This window comes from Notechis scutatus, chromosome 9 (genome assembly GCF_049901735.1).
Source record: "Notechis scutatus isolate UNSWTSFEM ecotype Mainland chromosome 9, rNotScu1.2, whole genome shotgun sequence".
NCBI lineage: Eukaryota > Metazoa > Chordata > Lepidosauria > Squamata > Elapidae > Notechis > Notechis scutatus.
In genome coordinates, this window is record NC_142017.1 from 20,478,269 (window position 1) to 20,504,266 (window position 25,998).

The following is a 25,998-nucleotide window of genomic DNA, read 5'->3' on the forward strand; positions in this document are numbered from 1 at the left end:
CTTTGCCCCGTTTTGACGACGTTTCTCGCCACCGTTGCTAAGTGAATCAGCGCGGTTGAGAAGTTGGTAAGAGGCAAGCGTCTTTTCTGAGGGCGAAACTGGGGCAGAGTTCGAGGCAGGCTGGCTGCCCGCTTGCTTGCGGGGCCGGAGGCGGCCTTTGCCCGAAGAGCCTTCCCTCCCTCCCTCCCTCCCTCCTGGCACGGGCGGGCATGGCCAGCCAGCAGCTGCGTCAGACAAGCCGCCTCTGTCTCCCCGCCCGGCCCCGCGGCCAGAGCGCTGCCCACCCCGCCAGCGCCCGCCCGGTGCCAGTCGGAGGCTGCCTCGCCCGGCCTCCCCCTCCGCCAGCGCCGCCTCCTTTTCTCCGCCGCAGCCAATGGGGGCGGCGGCGGGGCGGGGGCAGCGGGGCTCCGGCTCCCCTTCCTCCTCCTTGCGAGGCGCCGCGGGGCGGACGGGGGCTGCTTGCCTGGCTGGCTGGCTCTGGCTCGGCCCTGCTCAGCGCTCGGCGGCGGGCCGCATCATGCGTTAGTTAAGGCGCCCAGCCAGCGGGGCACTGCGGCCGCGCCAGGAGCGCGGCGGGCCGGCAAGATGAACTACCTGGTGAGTCTCCGCCGCGGAGGGAGGCCGAGCTGAGGGAACGGAGGGGGGGAGGCAGCCCCGAGACCGCGAGGAGCCTGGAAAAAGCCGCCCGGGTCGCCGGAGAGAAGAGCGAGGTGGCTCGCCCGGCCAGGCTGCCCCGTCCTCCCGCCTCACCTGAGGCGGCTGCCGGCCCTGCGGAAGGCGCGCGCGACGTCGGACGCCGGACTCTCGGGGGCCGCTCCGCTGCTGTGGCGGCTTCTCTCCCCGGGCAAGTGCCGGCCGAGGGGAGGGCAAGGAGGAGGCCGGGCCTCGGACGGCGGCGGCGGCGGCGGCGGCGAAGAAGAAGAAGAAGAAGCGGCCCGGAGGCAGCCTTTTTGCTCCCACCGGGGCTCCTCCTCGCCGGAGCTCTCCCGCGGGGAAAGCGGTCCCGGGTCTGGAGCGAGCCCCTCAGCTTGGAAGGGCGCGCTCGGGGACGGCGGGGGAAGGTGTCCTCCGCTCCAGGAAAGTCCGGGCAGGGAAGGAAGGAAGCGGGGCAGCCGATCCCGATCGGGAGCTTCTCCTCCCGAGGCTGCTGGAAGACGGGGGAGAACGGGGCTGCCGCGCGGCCACGGCTGGCTGCTCCGGAGATGGGGCTGGGTGGGTGGGGGGCTGCGGGCCTGGCTTGCGGAGCGCTGAGAGGGAGGGGGCTCTTGGGAACCCCCCACACACACACACCGCCCACTTGCTCCTCCGCGGGGTCAGATCTCGCCAGCAGAGAAGAAATCCATGGATCCGGCAGCCAAATCCCTTCTGGATCGGTTGCTGGGTCTGAACCGTGGGAGGGGGGGGGCACCTAATGTGGAAGCCCCCCCACCCTCAAACCGCCCCGGGTTGCAACTACACCTCCCTTTGCTGCAAGACTTTGCGGTCGCTTGCACCCCGCTCCCATAACCTATGGCTAGCGCTAAGTGTTGTATCTTATGATCCGTTTTTTTTTCCTATTCATTTATTTTTTAATTATAAGAATACAACACGGTGTAGCTGTTCTGGCGCTACAATTGTTATACGTATATACATTTTACATTTTGTACATTTTACTTCACCATTTGCAGTCCTCTTGTTTGGTACATTGTTTACTCATTATTCTAATCCTCCTAGCTACTTAGGTTCTGACCTTGCCTTGTTCCATGCAACCACTGATAGAATTTATTCCACGTTTCATAGTATTCCTATTCCCCCCCCCCTTGATTTTTTAACTCTGGAGTTAACCTCTCTGATTCTTATCTTAGGATTGTTGACGAGTGTATTTTATTTTTTATTTTTATGCACACTGAGAGTATCTTGCACCAAAGACCAAATTCCTTGTGTGTCCAATCGCACTTGGCCAATAAAGAATTCTATTCTTCTATTCATTGGCCAAAGGAGGAAGGGGGGGGCTTTCGTGGCCCGAATTCTGTTGGGGGGGGGCTCTTAGTGATGTTGGCTAGCTAGACTCCCTTTCTCTCCCCCGCCCCCCAAGTTTATCCGGAGAAAACATGCCAGGAATGCCTGCGTGTCCTCTCGGTGTGGCTGGAAATCAGAAGTTGTGGGAGCTTCATCCCTGGAGGCTTCAAAGAAGAGACTGGACTGCCCTCTGTCAGAAATGGTGTAGGGTCTCCTGCTTGGGTGGGGGTGGGCGGGTTGGACTAGATGACCTCCAAGGTCCCCTCCAATTCTAGAATTCTGTGATTCGAGAAAATCCTTGGGATGTTGCGGGAGCTCCATCCCTGGAGGCTTTCAAGAAGAGGCTGGACTTCCCTCTGTCAGAAATGGTGTAAGGGTCTCCTGCTTAGGTGGGGGGGGGGCTGGGCTAGATGACCTCCAAGGTCCCTTCCAACTCCGCGAATCTGAAATGTTTGCGCATTTCAAGCCAGCCAGGAAAATGCTTAGTTCGGGTTTCCTGCGGGAGCCGCGGTTGTGCCGGGAGAAGCCCTCGGCTTTTGAAGGGCTCTGCCGGGATTTATAAGGCCGGCTTCATTGACTCCACAGCCGGAGCCCGGAAACCTAACAAAAACTTCATCCTGGCGTAGCGGGTGATTCATCGGCTTGGCTTGTAGGTTCCTTCGCCTTACGTCTTATGCAGTGTAACGCAATCCGGTTTTGGAATTTACTTATTTGGGGGCAGTGTACAAGTTGCTGAATAACATTTCCTAGCCTGGAATCCACGGAGGATGGGAGGAATTTCTTTCTTTCTGCCTCAAGTGTGTGTGTGTGTGTGTGTCTATGCATTTTTTCCCCCTCTGGTCTACTAGAACGGGTCTCCAACCTTGGCCACTTTAAGACTTGTGGATTTCAACTCTCAGAATTCCTCAGCCAGCAGGACTGTTGTAACTCAAGGACTCCCAGTACAGAATTAAACTGCACCAGAAACAATTTAATAATCCTTGGCAGAAGATGGACCATTGAGTGGATTAAAATATAAATATAATCGTATGTATAGTTGAAGCTGCTGATATTTACTTTATGTTTGATTGTTTCCTCTTTGATTCTAAGCTTCCTAGAGCAGGGGTCTCCAACCTTGGCCACTTTAAGACTTGTGGACTTCCACTCCCAGAATTCTGGGAGTGGAAGTCCACAAGTCCTTTAAGTGGCCAAGGTTGGAGACCCCTGTACTATAACACAGCATGAATCGCTTGCTTGAGTCTGCACAAGCTGTAATGGTGTGCTTGGCCTTAGTGTGACGGCTTTTTTTTTTTTGGCTGGGACGCATCTGTTTGGGGCTGGATGTGATTGGAGAAGTTAAAAGGCAGAGGGAAAGCAAAGCTGTGATCCCTGCAAACACATTTAAATATGAGGTTTGGGGGCACAGGGGATCTCCGAGGTGATTTGACCCTGGACAAAGCCAGCTTGCTGAGTTGCAAATGCCCCTTTTCCTGGCTGCTCCCCTGTAAAATGTGCCATAGGAGCAGTTAGCACAAACCCTTGGCTTCATTTCCCTATAGAGCTCAGGAGTGAATGAATGGCCCCAAAACCTGATGTTCAGTTTTTAAGTTATCTCTTCGAAATGCAGAATAAGAGAACTGGAAGGGACCTTGGGAGGTCATATAGTTCAACCTCCCCCCCCCAACTTAAACAGGAGACCCAATACCATTTCGGACAAATGGCTGTCCAATTTCTTCTTAAAAACCTCCAGTGTTGGAGCATTCACAACTTCTGAAGATAAGCTGTTACATTGGTTAATTGTTCTCACTGTTAAGAAATTTCTCCTGAGTTGCTTCTCTCCTTGATTAGTTTTCATCCGTTGTTTCTTGTCCTGCCTTTTGGTGCTTTAGAGCAGGGATCCCCAACCTTTTTGACGCCGCGGCCCGGTACCGGCATCAGCTGGGCGCCGCGGCCCGGTACCGGCATCAGCTGGGCGCCGCGGCCCGGTACCGGCATCAGCTGGGCGCCGCGGCCCGGTACCGGCATCAGCTGGGCGCCGCGGCCCGGTACCGGCATCAACTGGGCGCCGCCATCTTTTTTTTGACGAAAAAGTGCTTCCAGTGACCTCACCGGAAGCACTTTTTCGTCAAAAATGCGGCATAGCGCTTCAGTGAGCTTTTCGGTAGAAATGGCTTTCTACCGGAAAAGCTCACCGAGCGCTGCCGCCATCTTTTTGATGAAAAGCGTGCTTCCGGTGAGCTTTCTACCCGGAAAAGCTCACCGGAAGCACTTTTTACCAAAAAGATGGCGGCGCCAACAACCAACGGCCCGGTAAGAGTTGTTCAGCGGACCGGTATCGGTCCGCGGACCGGCGGTTGGGGACCCCTGCTTTAGAGAATAGCTGGTCTCCCTCTTCTTCATGACAACCCCTGAGATATTGGAACATTGCTATCATGTCACCCCCTAGTCCTTCTTTTCATTTCTTTCCAGTTTACCATACCCTAGTTTTTAACGTGGTGAAAAAGGACATAGTTAAACTCGCCGAGTGCTTTTTTCAAATGGCATTTTATTAAAATCAATTCCCGACCGAAATTCAGCCGGGTTTCGCTGCTTTCTCTTTTTTCGAACTCTGCTCCCTTTTTTTTTTTTTTCAAATCTTATGGGTTTCAAGGCCGAGCAGGGTCATGGAGCTGGAAACTGTGTGTTCTCACCTCTTTCAGCCGGCCAGTCCTGATAGGAGAAATTGAACACATGTGAGAGCCAATGGGACTCTGAAGGAAAAGTCAGGCGTGTTTTATGCTCCAGCACTTTGTGCTGACATCAGAGATGCTTGCAATATTTTCTAAATGCATCAGGGGTAACTCCTGTTCATGTGAGTTATGGAAATTGGCAGGAAGCAGCTCCAGAGGAGAGTTGCAATCACAGCACTGGGCTAAAGTCCCTGGATTTCCACTGGAATAAAATGTAAACTGTTTTCCGTTCCCTAGTACAATGTTTCCCAGCTTCAACAAGTTTAAAGCTGTGTGGACCTCAGTTCCCAGAATTCCCCAGCCAGCCATACACTGCTGACTGGGGAATTCTGGGAGTTGAAGACTGCACATTTTAAAATGGCTCAAGCTGGGAAACACTGCTAAGCTGCAGAGGTTATCATAGAAAGCATGCTGGCTGGCTGGCTGGCTGGGGAATTCTGGGAGTTGAAGTCCACACATTTTAATATTGCTCAGGCTGGGAACCCATGCTCTTCGAAGCTAGAGAGAGGAAGATCCCAACCAGATCCATTCTGAAGCCAGCCCTCCCGTGTTTCCGATAGCCTGCTCGATGCTTTGTGGATCCCTGCCTTATTAGCTGCACGATCCACAGGCCAGGCTATTTGCAGAAGGAAACGAGCCCTCCGATTTGTGTGTTTGAACAACGCAGCCTGTGCCAGGGCTTGGCGTCTGTTGGGCATGTTTACCTCTCCTCTCTTGTGCCAGTTGCTGGCCATGGCCAGAATTAAGCCCTCGGAAATCCACTGCTGGTCATTTGATCTGCCGCGCTCGGAGCTGTGGTGCCGGCAGGGATAATAACGGCGAGCCTTTAATTGGGAAAGACGTCTGACGGAATCAAACCCTCCCCAAGAGAGGGCTGGTGACGATAATATGGAAAACCCACAGGCCTGCCCTTAGTTGGGAAAGAGAAGGAAGGGATCTGGTGTTCCTGTACAGGTGGCCCTCGACTTACAACCATTTGTTTAGCGACTCTTCAGAGTTACAGCAGAAGTGAAAATGGAGACTCATGACTGGTCCTCACACTTAATAATCATTGCAGCATCTCCTCGATTACGTGATCAGATTTTGGACACTTGGCAACCAACCTATATTTACAATTGTTGCATTTAGACTTTTACTTTATGGCCATTTGGAAAGTACACTAATTGGCGTACATTAAATTGAAATTTCGTTGCATTACAGCTCTCCTATATATTTGTCATGAATATGACAAATAAACAAACAAACAAATAAATAAATACAATATTATGCACATACCCACATCATTCATATGTGTGTGTGTGTGTGTGTGTATGTGTGAAATATGCATCATCACAAAATCTCCAGAACCGTAAAGCCTGCAAACTTGAAATTTGGCCCATATGTTCCTCTTGGCTTCTAGATGCTCACTAAGAAAGGATTTTTTGAAATGACCATCAGAGCATTAGTATTTCCTATATTATTATTAGTATTAGTATTATTATTATTAACACACTCTGACGCTAATAAGTTCTACTCCCCCTCCCCACCTGGAGAGAAATCTGTCCCAAATGCAAAACACAAGCAGAGGACAGGAGTTTCAGTTTCAGTTTTAGAGCAGCAAGCAGCTTTAGTACAGAACAGTTGAGCTAAGCCACGCCCAGGCTCCTTGCTGTCTCCTCGCTCACACCGCAAATACTGCTTCAGTTTCCAAACAGCCCTCAACTCTCTCACACACTGACAGGACGCTAGCCAGATGAATACCGGTGGAATATTATGAATACCAGAGCCAGAATTCCCCACCCCCTTATTTTCCTTCCTTAAAAACTAAGTCCGACCGCATAGTTTCGTAAGCGAAGCACGGGTATCCAGCTAATATATTATATGACACAGAGAAGCAATGCAATCTAGTTTGGATGTATCCATGTACATGGCGAGAAAAAAGGAATCTTGAGAGTTTCCAAAAACTTTTCACCTTCGCAGCCAATCCAGGTGCTGCCATCTTTGGGGGGGAGTGGGAACATAATTGCCATTTGTGAATAAAAGTCAGTGGGCAAAGCCAGATTTGCTTAATGACCGTGTGATTCACTTAACGTCTGCAGTGATTTGCTTAAGAAAACGTGGCAAGAAAGGCCTTAAAATTTGGTGTGGCTCATTTAACAACCACCTTGCTTCGCGACGGAAATGCTGGTCTCAGTTGTAGTCACAGGTCGAGGGCTACCTGTAGTACAGTCCTTTCCTTTTTGATATACAGGTAATCCTCTACTTACAGCAGATCATTTAATGACCGTTCAAGGTTGCAACGGCCCTGAAAAAAGGGACTTGTGACCGTTTTTCACACTTACGACCATTGCAGCATCCCTGTGGTCATGTGATCAGAATTCATATGCTTGGCAACTGACTCATATTTATGACAGTTGCTGTGTCCCAGAGTCATGTGATCCCCTTTTGCAACCAGATTCACTTAACAACCATGGTACTAACTTAACAACTGCAGCCATTCTCTTAACGTTGGCAAGAAAGGTCGTAAAATGGGGCCAAACTCGCTTAACAATTTTCTCACTTAGCAACATAAGGATCAATTGTGTAATTGTGGGAGTCCACAAGCTTTGCTGGCTGAGGAATTCTGGGAGCTGAAGTCCACAAGCTTTGCTGGCTGAGGAATTCTGGGAGTGGGAGTCCACAAGCTTTGCTGGCTGAGGAATTCTGGGAGCTGAAGTCCACAAGCTTTGCTGGCTGAGGAATTCTGGGATTGGGAGTCCACAAGCTTTGCTGGCTGAGGAATTCTGGGAAAGGAAGTCCACAAGCTTTGCTGGCTGAGGAATTCTGGGAGTGGGAGTCCACAAGCTTTCCTGGCTGAGGAATTCTGGGAGCTGAAGTCCACAAGCTTTGCTGGCTGAGGAATTCTGGGTGCGGGAGTCCACAAGCTTTCCTGGCTGAGGAATTCTGGGAGCTGAAGTCCACAAGCTTTGCTGGCTGAGGAATTCTGGGAGCTGAAGTCCACAAGCTTTGCTGGCTGAGGAATTCTGGGAGTAGAAGTCCAGAAGCTTTGCTGGCTGAGGAATTCTGGGAGCTGAAGTCCACAAGTCTTAAAGTTGACAAGGTTGGGGACCTCTGCCCCAGAATGTTGCTTCTGACCCCAAAAATAGTATTTCCGTGTGAATCTCGGGGCCCGCTCAGTCTTTCCTCTCTCCATCCATGTTCCAGTCCAAAGCCAGCCATCTTAAATGAAAGGATTACAAAGCCTTAACCTAAGATTATTTGTCACAAGGGATTTCCCAGGTTTGCTGCCTCCCGACTTTTCCATTCTCACCCTCTATGAGTTCAAAACTGCCTGAGAGAATGAGGCTAACGAAATCCTGACAACGTGAGCTTTTAAAGCCAAAATATCTTTCTGAAATTGACTGCCAGCTTTGTGGTCTGGGGAACCTGGGGGCAATTATACGGCAGGCCACGTCAAGCTGAAAAGCCGTTGTAAAATGCCAGGATGTCCACTCCATATTTGGACAGGAGAGGACAAAGTCAAGTTATGTTTTAGCAAAATGCAGGGCTGCAAAAATCAAGAGAGCTGAACCGTAGATCCTTTGGTCTCTTGTTCCTGCTTTCTAGTGGCTGGCTGGAGTTCAGTTCTGGTAGCCTCTGTTTAATTACAATTTGATTTCATCTAACGCAGGGAGTGTAATTCCTTCTCATGTATTTTAATCATTTTTAATGCATGGGAAGGAATGATTGTTTCTGTAAAATAGGGAGAAATATTTCTTTCAAATGGAGTAAGTTTTGGAGGCCCTCTGTAATAATGTCCAAAATTTAAAAGATTTGCATAATCTTTTGCTGAAAGTTTGGAGGGGAAGTCAACTTTGCTGCCTTAATTGGCTGGATCAGTCTAATCCACTGTTTTTCAAAGTTGGCAGCTTTAAGATGTGGGAAATCAACGCCCAGAATTCCCCATACTGGCTGAGGAATTCTGGGAGTTTACATCTACACATTTTAAAGTTGATGAGTTTGGAAAACTGTCTAGTTAAGGGTCTCCAAACTTTAAGACTTGTGGACTTCAGCTCCTAGAATTCCTCAGCCAGTGGGGGGAATTCTGGAGCTGAAGTCCATAAGTCTTAAAGTTGCCAAGTTTGGGGATCCCTGGTCTAGTAGAATATAGAATAGAATGTAGATTCACAGGGGTCTTCAAACTTGACAGCTGTAAGACTTATGGACTTCAACTCCCAGAATTCCTCCTCCAGTCATGTTAGCTCAGGAATTCTGGGAGTTGAAGTCTACAAGTCTTAAACTTGCCAAGTTTGAAGATCCTTGAATAGAATAACAGAGTTGGAAGGGACCTTGGAGGTCTTCTAGTCCAACCCCCTGCTTAGGCAGAAAACCCCATACCATTTCAGACAAATGGTTATCCAATCTCTTTTTAAAAACTTCCAGTGTTGGAGCCTTTACAACTTCTGGAGGCAAATTGTTCCACTGGTTAATTATTCTCACTGTCAGGGAATTTCTCCTTAATTCTAGGTTGCTTCCCTCCTTGATTAGTTTTCATCCATTGTCTGTGTAGAGATTCTCAGTCATCCAAGTTTTCTTTCCATCTATTGCTTCTTGTCCTGCCTTCTGGTGCTTTGGAGAATAGCTTGACTCCCTCTTCTTTGTGGCGACCCCTGAGATATTGAAACACTGCTCTCATGTCACCCCTAGTCCTTTTCTTGATTAAAATCAGATTTAATGACCGTCTTGCTTAGTGATGGAAGCCCAAGGTCCAACTGTGGTCCCAAGCTGAGGATTACCTTATGTATCTACATATCTTGAAGGTCAGAGGTTGGTTTTCTCCTCCGAATTATTTGGCAAAACCTCTCTCTCTCTCTTGTCAGATGATTAGAGCCAGGCATTGGAGGAAAGTTTCACTCATCGTCTGGATTCATACAAGACAGTTAACAAGACTCTTTAAGTCCTGGTGTTGGCACCTACCTAGCATGCTGAGCTTGGCTGGTTCTTTTGTGTTTGGTTAGCCCAAGATTTAATATAATGTACATAACCTTGAAAGAAATTTATCACAGTAAACAGATTCAGTTTGTGGTGTAAAAGCAACCAGTTGTTTTCTCTATAGGAAGGTTGAGTGCAAATGTAAGGAAGAGTGGATTTAAAGAAAGGAGAAAAATCATAGCCTTCTCCAGAAATCTCTGCTTTCGTTGTCATTGCAAGGAATCTATGCGAGAAGTATTAATGTTGGGAAGTAGACCAAAGCGTATCTGAGCAGATGCAAAATTCACATACCCAGTATGTAACCTTGGATACACAATTAAACATCCATGCCTAGGCTTACAAAGTTGTGGTTTCTATTTCAGACAGGGATTCTGGATTCTGTTGAGCTCCAGCAATGGAGGAGCCTGCAGGTAAAGGAGCCTCAAACTTGAAGGTGATGGCTGCAATTCTAGAATCAAGTACCCTAAAAAGGAGGCAGGACTTCCATTCCAAATTGTGGCCTCCAATTTTGATTTGTTTTATATACGCACACACAATTTTTGGGATGCATGCCCTGTGGAGACCCCAAGTAACTGAAAAGAAATTTAGATCAGACAAAAGAAAGCAGATCTTTGAGGTGGCATAAAGTCATCTACTACACAAGACTTTCTACAAAGATTACTTGTTTGGGAGGCTCTCAGAAAGCCTGGCTTCATCGATGGAGGGTAGTTGGTGGAGGCTGGTGGCCTTAAGACCCTCCCATTTTAGTTCAAAATTGGGGCTAGCATGCCTTCAAATGTCTCTCACAAGGGAAGAATGGTAGGAGAGAAGGGCCACGTTTCCTGATGTGAACCATGGAAGTCCATGAATGATGAAGAGAGCTCTTGGCTAGACCTAACAAAGCCGTCATGCCCCTGGTGGAGACTGACTCTGAGAGACAGGAGGAACAGCCAACAGAGAGTGGAGGTGTGGCTCTGGAGGTTGTGGAGGAGGCTGGGGAAGGGTAGAGGCCAGCTGGGCAGTCAGAGGGGGACCCAGGCCCATCCCCTCTTCATCCTAGGGCACGCAGGGAGGAGAGGATAAGGGAGAGACATGGTCTACTCAAGAGGAGAGGGCCTTGATCCTCTTCATGGGCTGCAGCTGTAACAACTGAATAAGGGGACGGATATGCATAGGGGCGAACGCTGGAAACAAAGCATGGAAATATCTCTAGTTTATGGTTCCTCTCTGAGTTTGGTGTCCTTCCCAGTGTGTGTTCCGATATCTGTGGACGTCCTCCAGCCCTTACCTTGCCTGGTTTGTGTTGTTTCCCCCCCCCCCCTTCTTCTTGTAACTGTTTGTGGGGGTGTTTTTTGTCTTCCATCAAGAATATTCAGAGCTTGGAAGCAAAGAGAAGGAATAAAAGGGGCTTCATCTGTTTTCTGTGACTGTGTTTGTTGTGATGATCCCACCTTGGGTCATCACAAAAGCTCTTCTGTCCCAGTTGATGGTGTCTGGTACAACCAACCATGCTGAGGAAAAAAATGACAGCGTAAGCATTACAACACCAAGACCCAACCCATGCTTGAATCTGACCCTGTACCTAAGCATCATTCTCATGGGTTGGGTTGCAATGTCGCAACACCCACTGAGTGATTTGCCTCCTCCTGGGAAATTCTCTGCCCCGGTTTGACGCTTCTTGTCATTCCTGGGCCCCTTAGGAGATTTTGGCTAATGCAGGATCTCACTGCAGATTATTCCGACAGGGGCGTCTGACAAGGAGAGTGAGATAAAATACTTGCCCGTTGTGTAACATGATTGCATGTTGGAGTGGCACGTTTTTTCTTGCAGTTCTTCCTGGGCTGCGTCTAATTTCCCCGCAGCACTTAAGGGAGATGGGGGGAACGCACCTCCCCAAGGGTTTCTTTCATTTTTTATTTACAAGGCCTTTGTCCAGGAAGCATGATCTCCCTTGCCTAAACTACCTACGCTGTGATTGATGGGGGGAAGGGATGGACTTCTGGTTCCAAAACTCAACCTTTATTCATGGCTCCTCGATGTTGAGGCTTTGGAAGAAGTGCAGCGAAGAGCAACAAAGACGATGAACAAAAACAAAACATAGGAAGAACGGTTGCAGGAACTGGGTTTGGCCAGTCTAGAGAAAATAAGGACTAGGGGGGACGTGATAGCAGTGTTCCAGTATTTGAGGGGCTGCCCCAAAGAAGAGGAAGTCAAGCTATTCTCCAAAGCACCAGAGGGAAGAAACAATGGATGGAAACTAACCAATGAGAGAAGCAACCTGGAAATAAGGAAGAATTTCCTGACAGGGAGAACAATTAACCAATGGAACAACTTGCCTCCAGAAATTGTGGGTGTTTTATCACTGGAGGATTTAAAGAAGAGACTGGACAGCCACTTGTCTGAAATGGTAGAGGTTCTCCTGCTGAAGCAGGGGGCTGGACTAGAAGACCTCGAAGGTTCCTTCCAGCTCCATTCTATTCTATGTTTGCAATTTGGAGCAGCCGGGTTACAGTCAGGGTTCCAGGACAGACTTTTGTTGGGTGAGAGCAGTTTGGGGTGACCAACTTGAGACCAACAATGACGTAAACAACCCCCTAATCCAGAAACTGCCAAAGAGCCATCAGAAAACAGCAGTAGTCCAGTATCTCAGGGGCTGCCGGAAAGAGGAGGGGGTCAACTTATTTTCCAAAGCACCAGAAGGCAAGAGAAGAAGCAATAGATAGAAATTAATCAAAGAGAGAAGCAACTTGGAGTTGAGGAGAAATTTCCTAAAAGTCAGAACTGTTAACCAGGCATGCCTTCAGACGTTGTAGGTGCTTCATCACTGGAGGCTTTTAAGGAGAGAGTGGACAGTCACCTGTCTCGAATTGAGTAGGGTCTCCCACTTGAACGGGGTTGGACTAGATCAGGGGTGTCCAACCTTGGCAACTTTAAGACTTGTGGACTTCAACTCCCAGAATTCCTCAGCCAGCAAAGCTGGCTGAGGAATTCTGGGAGTTGAAGTCCACAAGTCTTAAAGTTGCCAAGGTTGGACACCCTGGACTAGATGAACTCCAAGGTCCCTTCCACCTCTGTTCTGATTGATTGGAATCAGAATTGGAAGAGGCATGGAGGACTCCGAGTCCCTCCCCTTCCTCTATAGGGCGATCCAGGTTAAAGCATCCTGGGGAGATGGTAGTCCAGTTTGGGCTTGAACTCATCCAATGCACGGACGGCCATGACCATTCTGGGTCCCTGGTCCCACTGCCAAATGATGCTTCTTGTAGGGAAGGAGGTGAGTACGTAGGAGAAACACCTGCCGTTTTTCACCCCAGCAACAATCAGGCGTGAAAACATCATGGCTGTCAAAGATCCAAACAAGTCTTGACAAGAACGAGAGCTGGAGATGCTGTTTATGGGTTGGGTTGTCACCGGCAATGCTGGTCCGAGATACTCTGGCTCCAACCCGGTGGATTGGGGGCTTCTTGTCCCTTGGAGTGGTTTTGCTGTTGTACAAAGGGTCTTTGTAGGAACCCCAGGCGTGATGCGTCTCGGGGTGTCCATTCCGCGTGTTCCTTTCTTTGGAAAATGGCTTCCTTAATGGGGCTGCCTTAAAAGCCTGCCTAAAAAGAGCCATCGCGAAGGACCTCTTTTTCTAGTGGCCTTGACTAGCTTTTAACCCAGTTTTCTCTGTCCAAAATTTTTAAACACCCTGTGCTTTAATGTGCCTTGAAGCGTAGAAAGGAATAGATTAAATCAGTATTGTTGTGGACAGCCAGTGGAGCTGGCAGCAGATTCGGACAGTGAGGAGGTTGGGGAGGAACATGGGCCAGTCCTGGAGTCTGAGGAAGGCTCAGATGAGGGCTCTGCATCAGAGGCAGAGATGGGGCCCAACAGTTATCAGCTGCCTTTGGAATCGGAGATCAGCAAGACAGAAGAACAGTTGGAGCCTGTTCCCAATGTGCGCATGCACAGAGCTGCCAGATGAAGGGAACAGCTAAGGAACAAGGGTCGACTCGGGAGTAAGGGCTCAGGTGGATGGTGAATGGCCCCTCCCATAGGGAATAAAGAGGAGTGAAAGGGAAGTGGGGTTTTGCAGGAGACAATTAGTTCAATTCATTAGGATGAAGATCTGTTCCTGACTTCTTGCCGAGTAACTGCTGCTACAGTGTGGCGTTTGGAAGATATTGGCCTGGTAACTCTCCCAGCTTGATAAAGGTCTATAGTGGTGAAATCTCCTGAAAGACTGGGACTTTGCTGGAGAGGAATTCCCTTTAACCTAAATAAAAGGGGTTTGATCGGGATGAGGAGTCAGCTTCATGATATTGGGAAGCCTGGGTCAGAACAAGTACTGTGAAAAATCCTTCTGTCCTTGGAGAAAGTTGGAGGTCCAACCTAAGTCAACTGTGTGTGGTTGAGTTCAGTGGACAGTTGCGCTGCTCAGTTGGTTGGAATGGAGCATCAAACTCACCAAAGAGCCAGTTCGCAAAATCAGGCCCACCTGCTTGCCTTCCTCCTCTTCAGCTCTTCCCCTCTTAAGAAGGCAGGTGTGTGCTGCCTTGTGCAATATTTGTAGCTTGCAGGCACAGGCTGGGTGAGGAATGGCTGTGGGAGCCAGAGACTCATGCCTGGACATGCTGCGGAGAAGCAAGACCGTCCTGGCGTCTACGAAGGTCCTTGCTTGGAAGCGGGCAGCGTATCTCTGCTCGGGGTGCCTTGAAGGCCTTTGGAGGCAGCTGGAACAGAATGGAATGGAAGTAAGAATAGAATAGAATAGAATAGAATAGAATAGAATAGAATAGAATAGAATAGAATAGAATAGAATAGAATACAGAATAGAATAGAATAGAATACAGAATAAAATAGAATACAGAATAGAATAGAATACAGAATAGAATAGAATAGAATAGAAAAATGGAATGTAGAATAGAATAGAATTTAGAGTAGAAATTAGAATAGAAATTAAAATAGAATAGAATAGGAATTAGAATAGAATAGAAATTAAAATAGAATAGAAATTAGAGTAGAGTAGAACAGAACAGAACAGAACAGAACAGAACAGAATAGAATAGAATAGAATAGAATAGAATACTTTATTGGCCAAGTGTGATTGGACACACAAAGAATTTGTCTTGGTGTAAATACTCTCAGTATACATAAAGAAAAGGTACATTCGTTAAGAATCAAGAATCATAATGTACAACACTTAATGATAGTCATAGGGTACAATCAACAATCAAATCATACTAGGAAGCAGTCAATATAAATTGTAAGGATACAAGCGACAAAGTTACAGTCATACAGTCACAAGTGGGAGGGGATGGGTGATAAGGAATGATGAGAAGATTAATAGTAATAGTAGTGCAGACTTTGTAAATAGTTGGACAGTGTTGAGGGAATTATTTGTTTAGCAGAGTGATGGCTTTCAGGAAAAAACTGCCCTTGTGTCTAGTTGTTCTGGTGTGCAGTGCCCTATAGCATCGTTTTGAGGGAAGGAGTTGAAACAGTTTATGTCCAGGATGTGAGGGGTCTGTAAATATTTTCACAGCCCTCTTTTTGACTCGTGCAGTATACAAGTCCTCGATTGAAGGCAGGTTGGTAGTAATTGTTTTTTCTGCAGCCCTAATTATTCTCTGAAGTTTTTGTCTGCCTTGTTGGGTTGCAGAACCAAACCAGACAATTATAGAGGTGCAGATGATAGACTCAGTAATTCCTCTGTAGAACTGGATCAGCAGCTCCTTGGGCACTTTGAGCTTCCTGAGTTGGCGCAGAAAGAACATTCCTTGTTGTGCTTTTTTGATGATGTTTTTGATGTTAGGTGTCCATTTTAGGTCATGTGATATAGTAGAACCTAGAAATTGGAAGGTCCCTACTGTTGATACTGTGTTGTCTAGAATTGTAAGAGGTGGTAGTATTGGAGGGTCCTTGGAGGTCTTCTAGTCCAACCCCTGCTCAAGCAGGAGAACCCATAACATTCCAGATAAGTGACTGTCCAGTTACTTTTTTAAAACTTCCAGTGATGGAGAGCCCACCATTGCTGAAGGCAAGCTGTTCAATGGGTTGATTGCTCTCACCTTTAGGAAATGTCCCTTTAATTCCAGGTTTCCACCCATTGTTTCTTGTCCTGCCCTCAGGTGCTTTGGAGAATAATTTGACCCCCTCTTCTTTGTGGCAGCCTCCTCAAATACTGGAATATGGCTGTCATGTCACCAGTATGCTGGGTTGATAATCCAGAGTCGCCCAACCTGGTGTCCGCAGCTCCCAGAATTCTCAGCCAGTTGGCCTAAGGCCACTGGATAGCTGGAGAATTCTGGGAATTGCAGGCCAGCACAACTGGGAGATGTCAGATGTGGGAAGGCCGAGATGGCTTATCGGGTGTTAATCACAGGTAATCCCTGACCTACAACAATTTGTTTAGTGACTGTTCAAAGTTACAACGGCATCGAAAAAAGGGACCTATGTAACACTTTTTCCACACTTATGGCCATTGCAGCATCCCCATGGTCACGTGATCAAAATTCGGACGCTTGGCAACTGACTCATACTTACGACGGTTGCAGTGTCCTGGGGGGGTGTCATTGGATCCCCTTTTGAGACCGCAAAGTCGATGGGGAAGCACGATTCACTTAACAACCATATTACTCACTTAATGGTGGCAAGAAAGCTGGTAAAATGAGGCAAATGTGATGACCCGGAGTGTAACGCAAACGTAACAAAATCCGAAACATAGATAAATGTCCTTTATTGCCTCCAACTTGGCCCCAATGTTCAGTAATTCTCAGTTGGAGATAAAACTTATTCAAAAATAGTCTTCAAAAGAAAGCAATACAGTCCGAACTTAATGATAGAGGTGAAATAAAAAACCAAAACAAACTACAACGAAGGAAATTCCACAGCGACCAGGATAAGTAATTACTAACTTCAAGGAGATAACAAGGCACAGTCTGTTGGAAGGACGCCAGCCAAGATAACTTCAGCCCAGAATAACACATGCTTTGCTTCTGGCAACGCTGTGTTTTAACGTCTCTCCCTTATATACTATTCTCCCCAGTTGCAACTAATGAGGGGGATCATGGCCGCTTCCTCTCTCGTAAGCCAAGTTGCTCCCTTCTCCGTTCCTCCCTGTGTGCCCTAGGATGCAGAGGGGATGGGCCTGGTTCTTCCTCTGACTGCCCAGCCGGCCTCTGCCCTTCCCCAGCCTCCTCCAACAACCTCCGGAGCCACACCTCCACTCCCTGTCCGCTGTTCCTCCTCTCCCTCAGAGTCCAACTCTAACAAGGGCATGACAGCAAAATTCACTTAACAACTGTATTGCTTGGCAACGGAAATGTTGGGCACGATTGTGGTCATAAGTCGAGGAGTACCTGTTTCCAAAAAGCTTTGCTCAGTGATGTTGTATTCAGCTGGGAAGGAGCTCCTGGATCAATTAGGCTTCATTTCTGGAAGGAGAATGGGCATCCATCAGGACATGTCATTTCCAAGCATCCTCTGTGGTGCATAAAAGGTTTCCCCAGATGAAAGTTGGAAGAAGGTAGCCCTTTAACTTTTAATGAGTGCCTTTTATTTTATTTTTTATTGAAAGTGGCTATCAATTGTCTTAATGTGCCTTAATTATTTGATTGTTGTTTCTGTTGGAGGCAGCCATATTAAGATCCTTTGGCGCAAGACATGTCATCTAAACAGGATGCAATAAATTAATAAATACTTTTGGATATTATCATTACTATTGTTGTCTGGACCGGTGGCAGGCATGCTGCTGCGATGCTCACATCTCAGATGGCATTTCCTGCAGCTACCTGTGGGAAACAGCCGGTATTTCGGCTGCTTTTCACCACCACCACCCAAATGTATTGAGCGCCGATTCTTATAACCACCCTCAGACGGCATGACCAAAAAGCTGACAAGATTATAGAACTTGTAGTCTTAAGACATCTGGGCTAAGAAAGCATATTAAGATCCTGTGCATTTCCCTCCTGCCTCTTCTCCATGCTTCACCAGGTGAGATTCTCCCATAGGTTTCTCATTCTGTGGGACATTAAAAGGGCAGGAATCACTTCTTAGTGTCAGCTTCTCAAATAAATTGAGCCCCTTATTTATTTATTTATTTTTAGTAGGGAGCAAGTTCTCCCCAGGCCTTTTAATTATCTTTGTGTTACTTTGCTATTGCATATTCATTCATTCTGTGGTTTATGAGACAAAGGTTGGCACTTTCTGTCAAAAATAGGCAATAAATAATGCCTTGTGAAGGAAAGACAGACTCAGATGAGGGCATATGAGTACTTGAGTCAGAAATTTAAGAGGATTTCTCTTGGACCATTGTCAGCAGATTTGTGTGTGTGTGTGTCAAATTTATCTTGGCTGGCTTGGCAGTTCTTCTGGCGAAGGAGGCCTTTAGACATGGATCTGCCACACATCCATCGTAGGACTCATCTGGCACATGCAGAAGTTTAGAGAAGGCCAACTCAGTGCAAGAAAGCAGAGACGAGGAGAATGTGTTCTCAAAACAGGAAGAATTTCCCTTCCCACATGGCTCCTCCTCTTCTTCTTTCTCCTCCTCCTCCTCCTCCTCCTCTTCCTTCTCCTCCTCCTCCTCCCCTTTCCTCTCCTCCCCCTCCCCCTGGCTTTGAGTAGCTGTCTCAGGTCTCATGGGCTTATTGCTTTAGAGGGTGTGGGAAGGCCAGTCTCTCTCAGGCTCAATTTCTGGATTTATGAAGAGAATTCCAAGCTGGTGGAATGAGTCCTCTGTGTTGTGATGTTTCTTGGATCAGTGTTATGTTCCCCATCTGGATCCAAGATTCCAGCATGCTGGCCTTCTTTGCTAAATGATTCTCACAAACTTGCATGCCTTGCTAGATAGTTGTGGTGCAAAAAAAAAAAGAAAAGAAAAGCCAAGCCCATTGGTGCTTTCTTGGAAGGAAATGCTCCATCCCTAGACATCCATACAGTTTGCTGGATTGGTGCCTGAAGTCCTGGGAAATAAAATGGACAGGACACTTCCCTTTGTTGGAGAATAAAAACCAAATGACCTTTAATGGAGCCAGGAGAGAGAACTTGCTGAGAACATTTCCTTATTGGATTTTGATTTATTTTATTTTAATTTTACCATTGCTTTGCTTGCTTCCTGAAGGGCAATTTTGAAATTACGACAATTGCATCATGTGAAATTATGACATTATGACAATGGATAAATTAGGCAAACTAATGGAAATTAATCAAGCAGGGATCCAACCTAGAATTAAGGAGAAATTTCCTGACACCAAGAACAATCAGGGGAACAGCTTGCCTCCAGAAGGCATCAATGGAGGTTTTCAAGAAGACATTGGGCAGTCATTTGACCTAGAATAGATGACATAAGATCTCCTGCTTTGAGGAGGGGGGGGGTTGGACTAGAAGACCTCCAAGGTCCTTTCCACCTTATGATTCTATTTTTGTGTTTCCTGTGTTTCTCTGAAGGGCCAGAACCAAAGACTTGTTGTTGCTTGTTATATTCTTATTTTTGGCTCTTCGGTTGTTGATAATATTCATGAACTCTGCAGCAAAAAGATGGATTCTTTGCGGAGTAAAATGCCTGGTCAGAGAGCAGCTCAGCTGTTTTGGGAAAAGAGGAATAATATGCCAAATGCTGCCCTGTCAAAGCACTGCTCATTTTTGCCTGCTAATTTTTTAACTGATGCAAAAACGAACACTGATTTTGGGGAGCGGAGCACACAGCGTGGTTGCAATGTGCTATGCAGAGCCGGCCTACTTTTTTTTAGGGAGGAAATAGTGTAGGTAGTGGGAAACGTTTGGTGGTTTAACATCCAGTCTGGAGATGAGGCTGGAGGAGACCTGTGGGCTGAGCTGCTTGTTAGCAGTAGCCCTTAGACTTATGGACCACTTTGTAATGCTTTCCAGCCGTCTCTAAGCGTCTTACAGAGTCAGCCTGTTGCCCTCAACAATTTTGGGTCCTCCTTTTACCCACCTCAGGAGGAGGGAAGGCTGAGTCAACCTTGAGCCAGTGAGAATCGAACTCATGGCAGAGGGCAGAGTTAGCCTGCAATGCTGCATTCTAACCACTGTACATCATGGATGGATGGATGGAGGGAGGGAGGGAGGGAGGGAGGGAGAGAGAGAGGGAAGGGCAATAGCAATAGACTTATATACCGCTTCACAGTGCTTTTACAGCCCTCTCTAAGCAGTTTACAGAGTCAGCCTCTTGCCCCCACCAACAATCTGGGTCCTCATTTTACCCACCTCAGAAGGACAGAAGGCTGAGTCAACCTTTAGCCTGGTGAGAGTAGCCCGCAGTACTACACTCCAACTACTGCGCCACCGTGACTCATTTGATGCCCAAAATATTGGGGTTTAGTCCCTGCCCTTGTTGAAGTAAACTGTTGGGTTTCAGAAAGACATGGAGGTTTTTTTTTTTTTTTTCACATTTTAGCAAACTCATAAATACAGATAGTTCTCGCAGGAAAGGAGGACAGAGGTGGAAATTCATAATTGAAATAATACAGTAGTCCTACACTTACAACCATTCGTGTGGTGACTGTTCAAAGCTGTAATGGCTCTGAAAAAAAGGGATTTTAAAAGCATTTCTTACACTTGTGACCTTTGTAACCTCCCCATGGTCACATGATTAAAATTCAGGCGCTTGGCAACTGGCTCATATTTATGACGGTTGCAGTGTCCTGGGAAAATTCACTTAACAACCGTGTTACTAACTTAACAACTGCAGTGATTCATTCACTCAGCAACTATGGCAAGAAAGGTTGTAAAATGGAGCAAAACTCACTTAACAAATGTCTCACTTAACAACATAAATTTTGGGCTCAATTGTGGCTGTAAGTCGAGGACTACCCGTATTTGAAAGACAACAAGAGGTTGATACCAATGGAGAGAAACTAGAAGTTATGGCAGATGTTGCTCCCTGGCTCCAAATAATCCCTGAGTCCATGCTAAGCCCTTTAAAGATGGATCTGAAACTGGGCTGCAAGACCCAAATGAGCCCTAGATGGCAGCAAAGAGACACAGTGAATAACCTTGGCTGCCATCTAATGGCGGTTTAGGATTCTGTAATCCTGGTTTTTGAAAGATTTTTTTTTAAAAGTACATTAGTAGATATTTAAAAACACCGCTCAGAAAAAGAGATAGAAAAAAATAAGAGAAAAAAGAGATTAGAAACTAGATTTTTAAGCTATATAAAATCAATGCAAATATAATTTAATTTACGTAATCTTGGATTAAAATAAAAGGATTAAATTAGAAAAAAAAATCTAAAGGCACATTAGATAAGCGCTGCATACAGATAGTCTCTGACTTTCAACCATTCATTTAGCAACTGCCAAATGATAGCACCGAAAAAAAGCGACTTAAAACCAATCCTCACGCTTACGGCTGTCGCTTGCTGGCTGGAGAACTCTGGAGGTTTGAAGTCCTCCCAGCTTCAAAGGGCCAAGTTTGGCAAACTTTTGGAGGGTTAACTATACTTTGTTTCTTCAAATTGGAAAGGGAGGGGGTGTTAGGAAAGCACCCCCCCTCCTCACTCCCAGCCTCTACCGCAAAGTTTCTAGGGCTCTTGTCTTGGCCCCTCCCCCCCACTTCAGGCCTTGAGGGGTGGGGGAAGGGGGACAATTCCCTACTGTCTGCAAAAACCACTCTGGGCACAAATAGGACTTTGTTGTGGGAGCCGGTGGGAGGATGGAAGGCCTGAAGATCTGACTGGGGCTGAGAAACCACAGCTTTGTCCTAGCATGCCGAGAATGTGTGGTTGTAAAACTGCCAGGGGTGGGGGTGACGGGGGACGGGGGAAGAACCAAAAAAGGTTCCTGTCGTGTGTTTTTTTCTGCTCAATGATGCTAGCACGGACCGCCCCTCGTTCTGAGTCATGCTTTCTGCTTTGGGGGGGGGGAAAGGCACATCAGTCTGGCATGCGAAGGGCTCAACCTCTCGTAGAGGATATAAAAAGCAAGACTTTTGAGCTGCCTGCCCCCCCCCCCCAATTTGCGGTGAGTCACTTGCTGGGCGGGGGCTCCGTGTCTGGAAGGAAACCATCCTAGAACAGTGATTCATGCAGAGCAGTAACTGGCAACCTCTTTTTGATCTGGCCACGGTTGCCGCCCCACTCCCCTGATTCCCCATCTTGAGGGCACCCCCTCCTGAATAACAATAGCGCTTAGACTTATATGCCGCTTCCCAGGGCTTCCCAGCCCTCTCTAAGCAGTTTACAGAGTCAATCTGGAGCCGGTGAGAATCGAACTTCTAGCAGTGGGCAGAGTTAGCTTGCAATACTGCATTCTTAACCACTATGCCACTACAGCTCTTAGATAGATATAGACATAGATTGGATAGATGGATGGATGGATGGATGGATGGATGGATGAAGAGAGAGAGAGAGAGAGAGCACTTAGACTTATATACTGCTTCACAGCCTCTCTGAAAGGTTTACAGAGCCAGCCTCTTGCCTCCAACAATCTGGGTCCTCATTTTAGCCACCTCAGAAGGATGGAAGGCTGAGTCCATCGGTCAGGATCGAACTGCTGGTGGCTGCAGAGTTAGCCTGCAATACTGCATTCTAACCACTGTACCACCATGGCTCTTAGATACAGATGGAGATAGATTGGATGGATGGATGGATGGATGGATGGATGGATGGAGAGAGAGGGAGAGGCAGGCAGGCAGGCAGACATAGAGATAGATCTTAGACTGTCACTTCACAGTGCTTTCCAGCCCTCTCTAAGCGGTTTACAGAGTCAGCCTATTACTCACCACAATCTGGGTCTTTGTTTTACCAATCTTGGAAGGATGGAAGGCTGAGTCAACCTTGAGCCAGTCAGGATCAAACTGCTGGCAGTTGGCAGAGTCAGCCTGCAATACTGCATTCTAACCACTGCAAACGATGGATGGATGGATGGAATGGGAATGGGAATGGGAATGGGAATGGGATGGATGGATGGAAGGAAGGAAGGAAGGAAGGAAGGAAGGAAGGAAGGAAGGAAGGAAGGAAGGAAGGAAGGAAGGTAGGTAGGCAATAGTAGTTAGACTTATATACAGTTCCATAGTGCTTTACAGCCCTCTCTAAGCACTTTACAGAGTCAACATATTTTCCCCAACAATCTGGGTCCTCATTTTACCCTCCTCGAAAGGATGGAAGGCTGAGTCAACCTTGAACCGGTCAGGATCGAACTGCTGGCAGTTAGCAGAATTAGCCTGCAATGCTGCATTCTAACTAACGTACACCACCACGGCTGAAAATATCCATCAAACGATGATTGTTAATCGCGAGAACAAGGGAAAAAGCATGCGATATGCATAGAGTCAAGTCCTCAACTTACAATCACAATTGAGGCCAGAATTTCTGTTGGTAAGCAAAGCAGTTGTTAAGTGACTCATGCCAATTTTACGGCCTGTTTTGCCACAGTGACTAAGCACATCATGACAGTTGTTAAGCGAATCACATCATCGTTAAGCGAATCCAATCCTCCCCCCCCCCCCCATTGACTTTGCTTATCGGAAACTTATCAGAAAGTCACAAATGATGATCCCACGTCCCCGAGACAATTGCAACTATTGCAAATACACACCCAGTGGCCAAGTACCCGAATTGTGATGTTGGGAATGCTGTCATTTTAACCTTGACCATTTTTAAGATGTGTGGAACTCTAGAAATTGAGCTCCACACATCTTACAGTCGCCAAGGTTGAAAAACACTGTGGTAACGGTTGTAAGTGCGAAGACTGGGGGTAAGTCGCTTTTTTTCCAGTGCTGTCTCAACTTTAACATACTCACTAAATGGATGGATGTAAGTTGAGGGTTACCTGCAGTAAGAGATGGAACATGGGGACAGGTGGGGTAGCCAAAGATGCTTGGTGAACACCTGGCCCCTACAGGCACCATGATGCGGCTCTTTGGGTTGTGTTGCCAGCCTTTAACAGATCAACAGTTGAAAAGGATCTTGTAGGTCATCTAGTCCAACCCCCTGCCCAAGCAGGAAACCCTATACCATTTCTGACAAATGGCAGTCCACTCTCTTCTTGAAAGCTTCCAGTGATGAAGCTCCCACAACTTCTGAAGGCAACTTCTGTTCCTTCGGTTGATTGTTCTCACTGTCAGAAAATTCCTCTTTATTTCGAGGTTGAATCTCTCCTTGTTCGGTTTCCATCCATGATTCCTTGTCTGGCCTTTAGGTGTCTTGGAAAACAGCTTGACCCCTTCCTCCTCTCTGGGGCAGCCCCTCAAATATTGGAAGACTGCTCTCCTGTCTCCCCCTCTTCTCTTCACTAGACCAGCCAGGCCCAGTTCCTGCAACCATCCTTCATATGTTTGAGCCTCCAGTCCCCTAATCCTCCTGGTTGCTCTTCTCTGCACTCTTTCTAGAGTCTCAACATCTTTTTTATAGTGTGGTGACCAAAACTGGATGCAGTACTCTAAGTGTGGCCTTACTAGGGCTTTATAGTACCTCGCTTGATCTCGATTGTATCCCTCTGTTAATGCAACTTAGGATTGCATTGGCTTTTTTGGCTGCTGCTGCACACGGCTGGCTCCTATTTAGCTGGTTGTCCACTAAGACTCCAAGATCCCTCACAGTTACTGCTATTAAGCCTGGTTTCCCCCAGTCTATAGGTGTCCTTTGGGTTTTCCTTGCCTGAGTGCAAGACTTTACTTTTAACTCTTTGTTTTCCCTTGCGGTGGTGGAGCGATGGGGCGCCAAACGCGTGCAGTTACTGGTGTGACATCCTGTTTTCCTATGCAGGGAGGTCTTTCCATGGCTGGCTTTGTTTGCAATGGCGTCAGCCTCGGCCCGGCAAGACAATAAGCCCAGTGCATCAGCGGTTGCAGGAATATTATTCCCTTATTACATTGGGATCCCACCTGAAGTTGGCAGGTTTTGCATGATAAAAGCAGCTCGTTTGACCTAGCAGAGTGGAATGTATGCTGGGTCCATCGGAGCAGAAAATTAATTCTCACCCGAGCTCTGTGGTTGGAGAGCTTCTGCGTCTCATCTCTTATTAGCTTTTTCCGCAAACAGGGGCTGTTTGGAAGGGAGCCTCTTTGGAGCTGCTAATTGTGCTGAATCCTTCAAAACAACCAAGGGGAGAATCTACTCCAGCGGTGGGCTGACTTTGCATCATAGGCTTAAGCAAATGACCGAATTATAACCCCCTTTTTCTTTTTTCTTTTGTAAAAGTTTCTTATTTTTTAACAACAAACATAAACAAAAATAAACATAAAACAACAAATAAAACCTTTCAGCTGTACAGTGTGTCGGTTGGTACACATTTCTTGTGCAAAGTATCTATCGTCTTTTCCTCTTACAGTTAAATTTGTATTCTGATTATATTACTCAATATATTACTTTCCATATCATGTTGCGTTATTATTACATCATCGTTAGACTTTAATTGTAAATTCGTATTATCCTTTTAGAGCAAGTCTCAGTTTTTACTAGTTCTAGCTCATATTATAATTCATTCCATAATAAACATTTGTAACATATCATTACTATTGGATTATATTCATTATTATATTACCTTTATATTATAATATATTTCATTTTCCTGTTTTTCTATCTAGCCATTGATAAAATAAATCCCATATTTTATAATATTCTTTTTCTTCTTGCTCTCTAATTGCCAGTGTTAATCTACTCATCTCTGCACATTCCATTATATTCTTTATAATCCCTTTTTCTAGGCGGGCACAATGCAATGAACCCTAAAAGACCCCGTGCACAACGGTTGAGGCATTGGCTGCAAACTCAGCCACTTGGAGTAAATTCCCCCCAGAGTCCAGCAGGATCTAAAAGTAAATATATTTAGTACTAGCTCGATACCCGTGCTTTGCTATGAAACTATGTGGTCCGGCTTAGTTTTTGGGGAGGAAAATAAGTGTGTGTGTGTGGGGAAATTCTGCCTCTGCCTACCAGCATCGATTGGTATTCATCTGGCTAGCATCCTGTCAGTGTGTGAGAGTTGAGGGCTGTTTGGAAACTGAAAGAATATTTGCTGTGTGAGCAAGAAGGAGAGAACAAGGAGCCTGGGCGTGGCTTAGCTCAACTGTTCTGTACTAAAGCTGCTTGGTGCTGTGAAACTAAAACTGAAACTGAAACTCCTCCCTTCTGCTTGTGTTTTGCATTTGGAACATTCTTTCTAGGTGGGGAAGGGGAGTAGAACACCTTAGCATCAGAGTGTGTTATTAATAATAATAATATAGGAAATACTAATGCTCTGATGGTCATTTCGAAAAATCCTTTCTTAGTGAGCACCTAGAAGCCAAGAGGAACACACATGCCAAATTTATTTTTATATATATATAAATTTTATATATATAAATTTTATATATATAAATTTTATATATATATATATATATATATATATATATATATATATATATATATATATATATA

The 25,998-nt window shown here is 46.5% G+C and overlaps 1 protein-coding gene across 2 annotated transcripts in view; it reads left to right on the top strand.

Annotated features, from left to right (window-relative positions):
• Positions 1-299: 299 nt before the first annotated feature.
• The window catches only part of BCAR1 (BCAR1 scaffold protein, Cas family member), a 59,380-nt gene continuing 33,681 nt past the window's right edge, over positions 300-25,998 (top strand). Inside the window, exon 1 of one of the 2 annotated variants that reach the window (XM_087971767.1) lies at positions 300-597. In XM_087971767.1, the coding sequence (XP_087827893.1) occupies positions 586-597 (12 nt within the window). In that variant the 5' untranslated portion in view covers positions 300-585. The remainder of the gene's footprint in view (positions 598-25,998) is intronic. The other variant, XM_087971768.1, reaches the window with a different exon arrangement.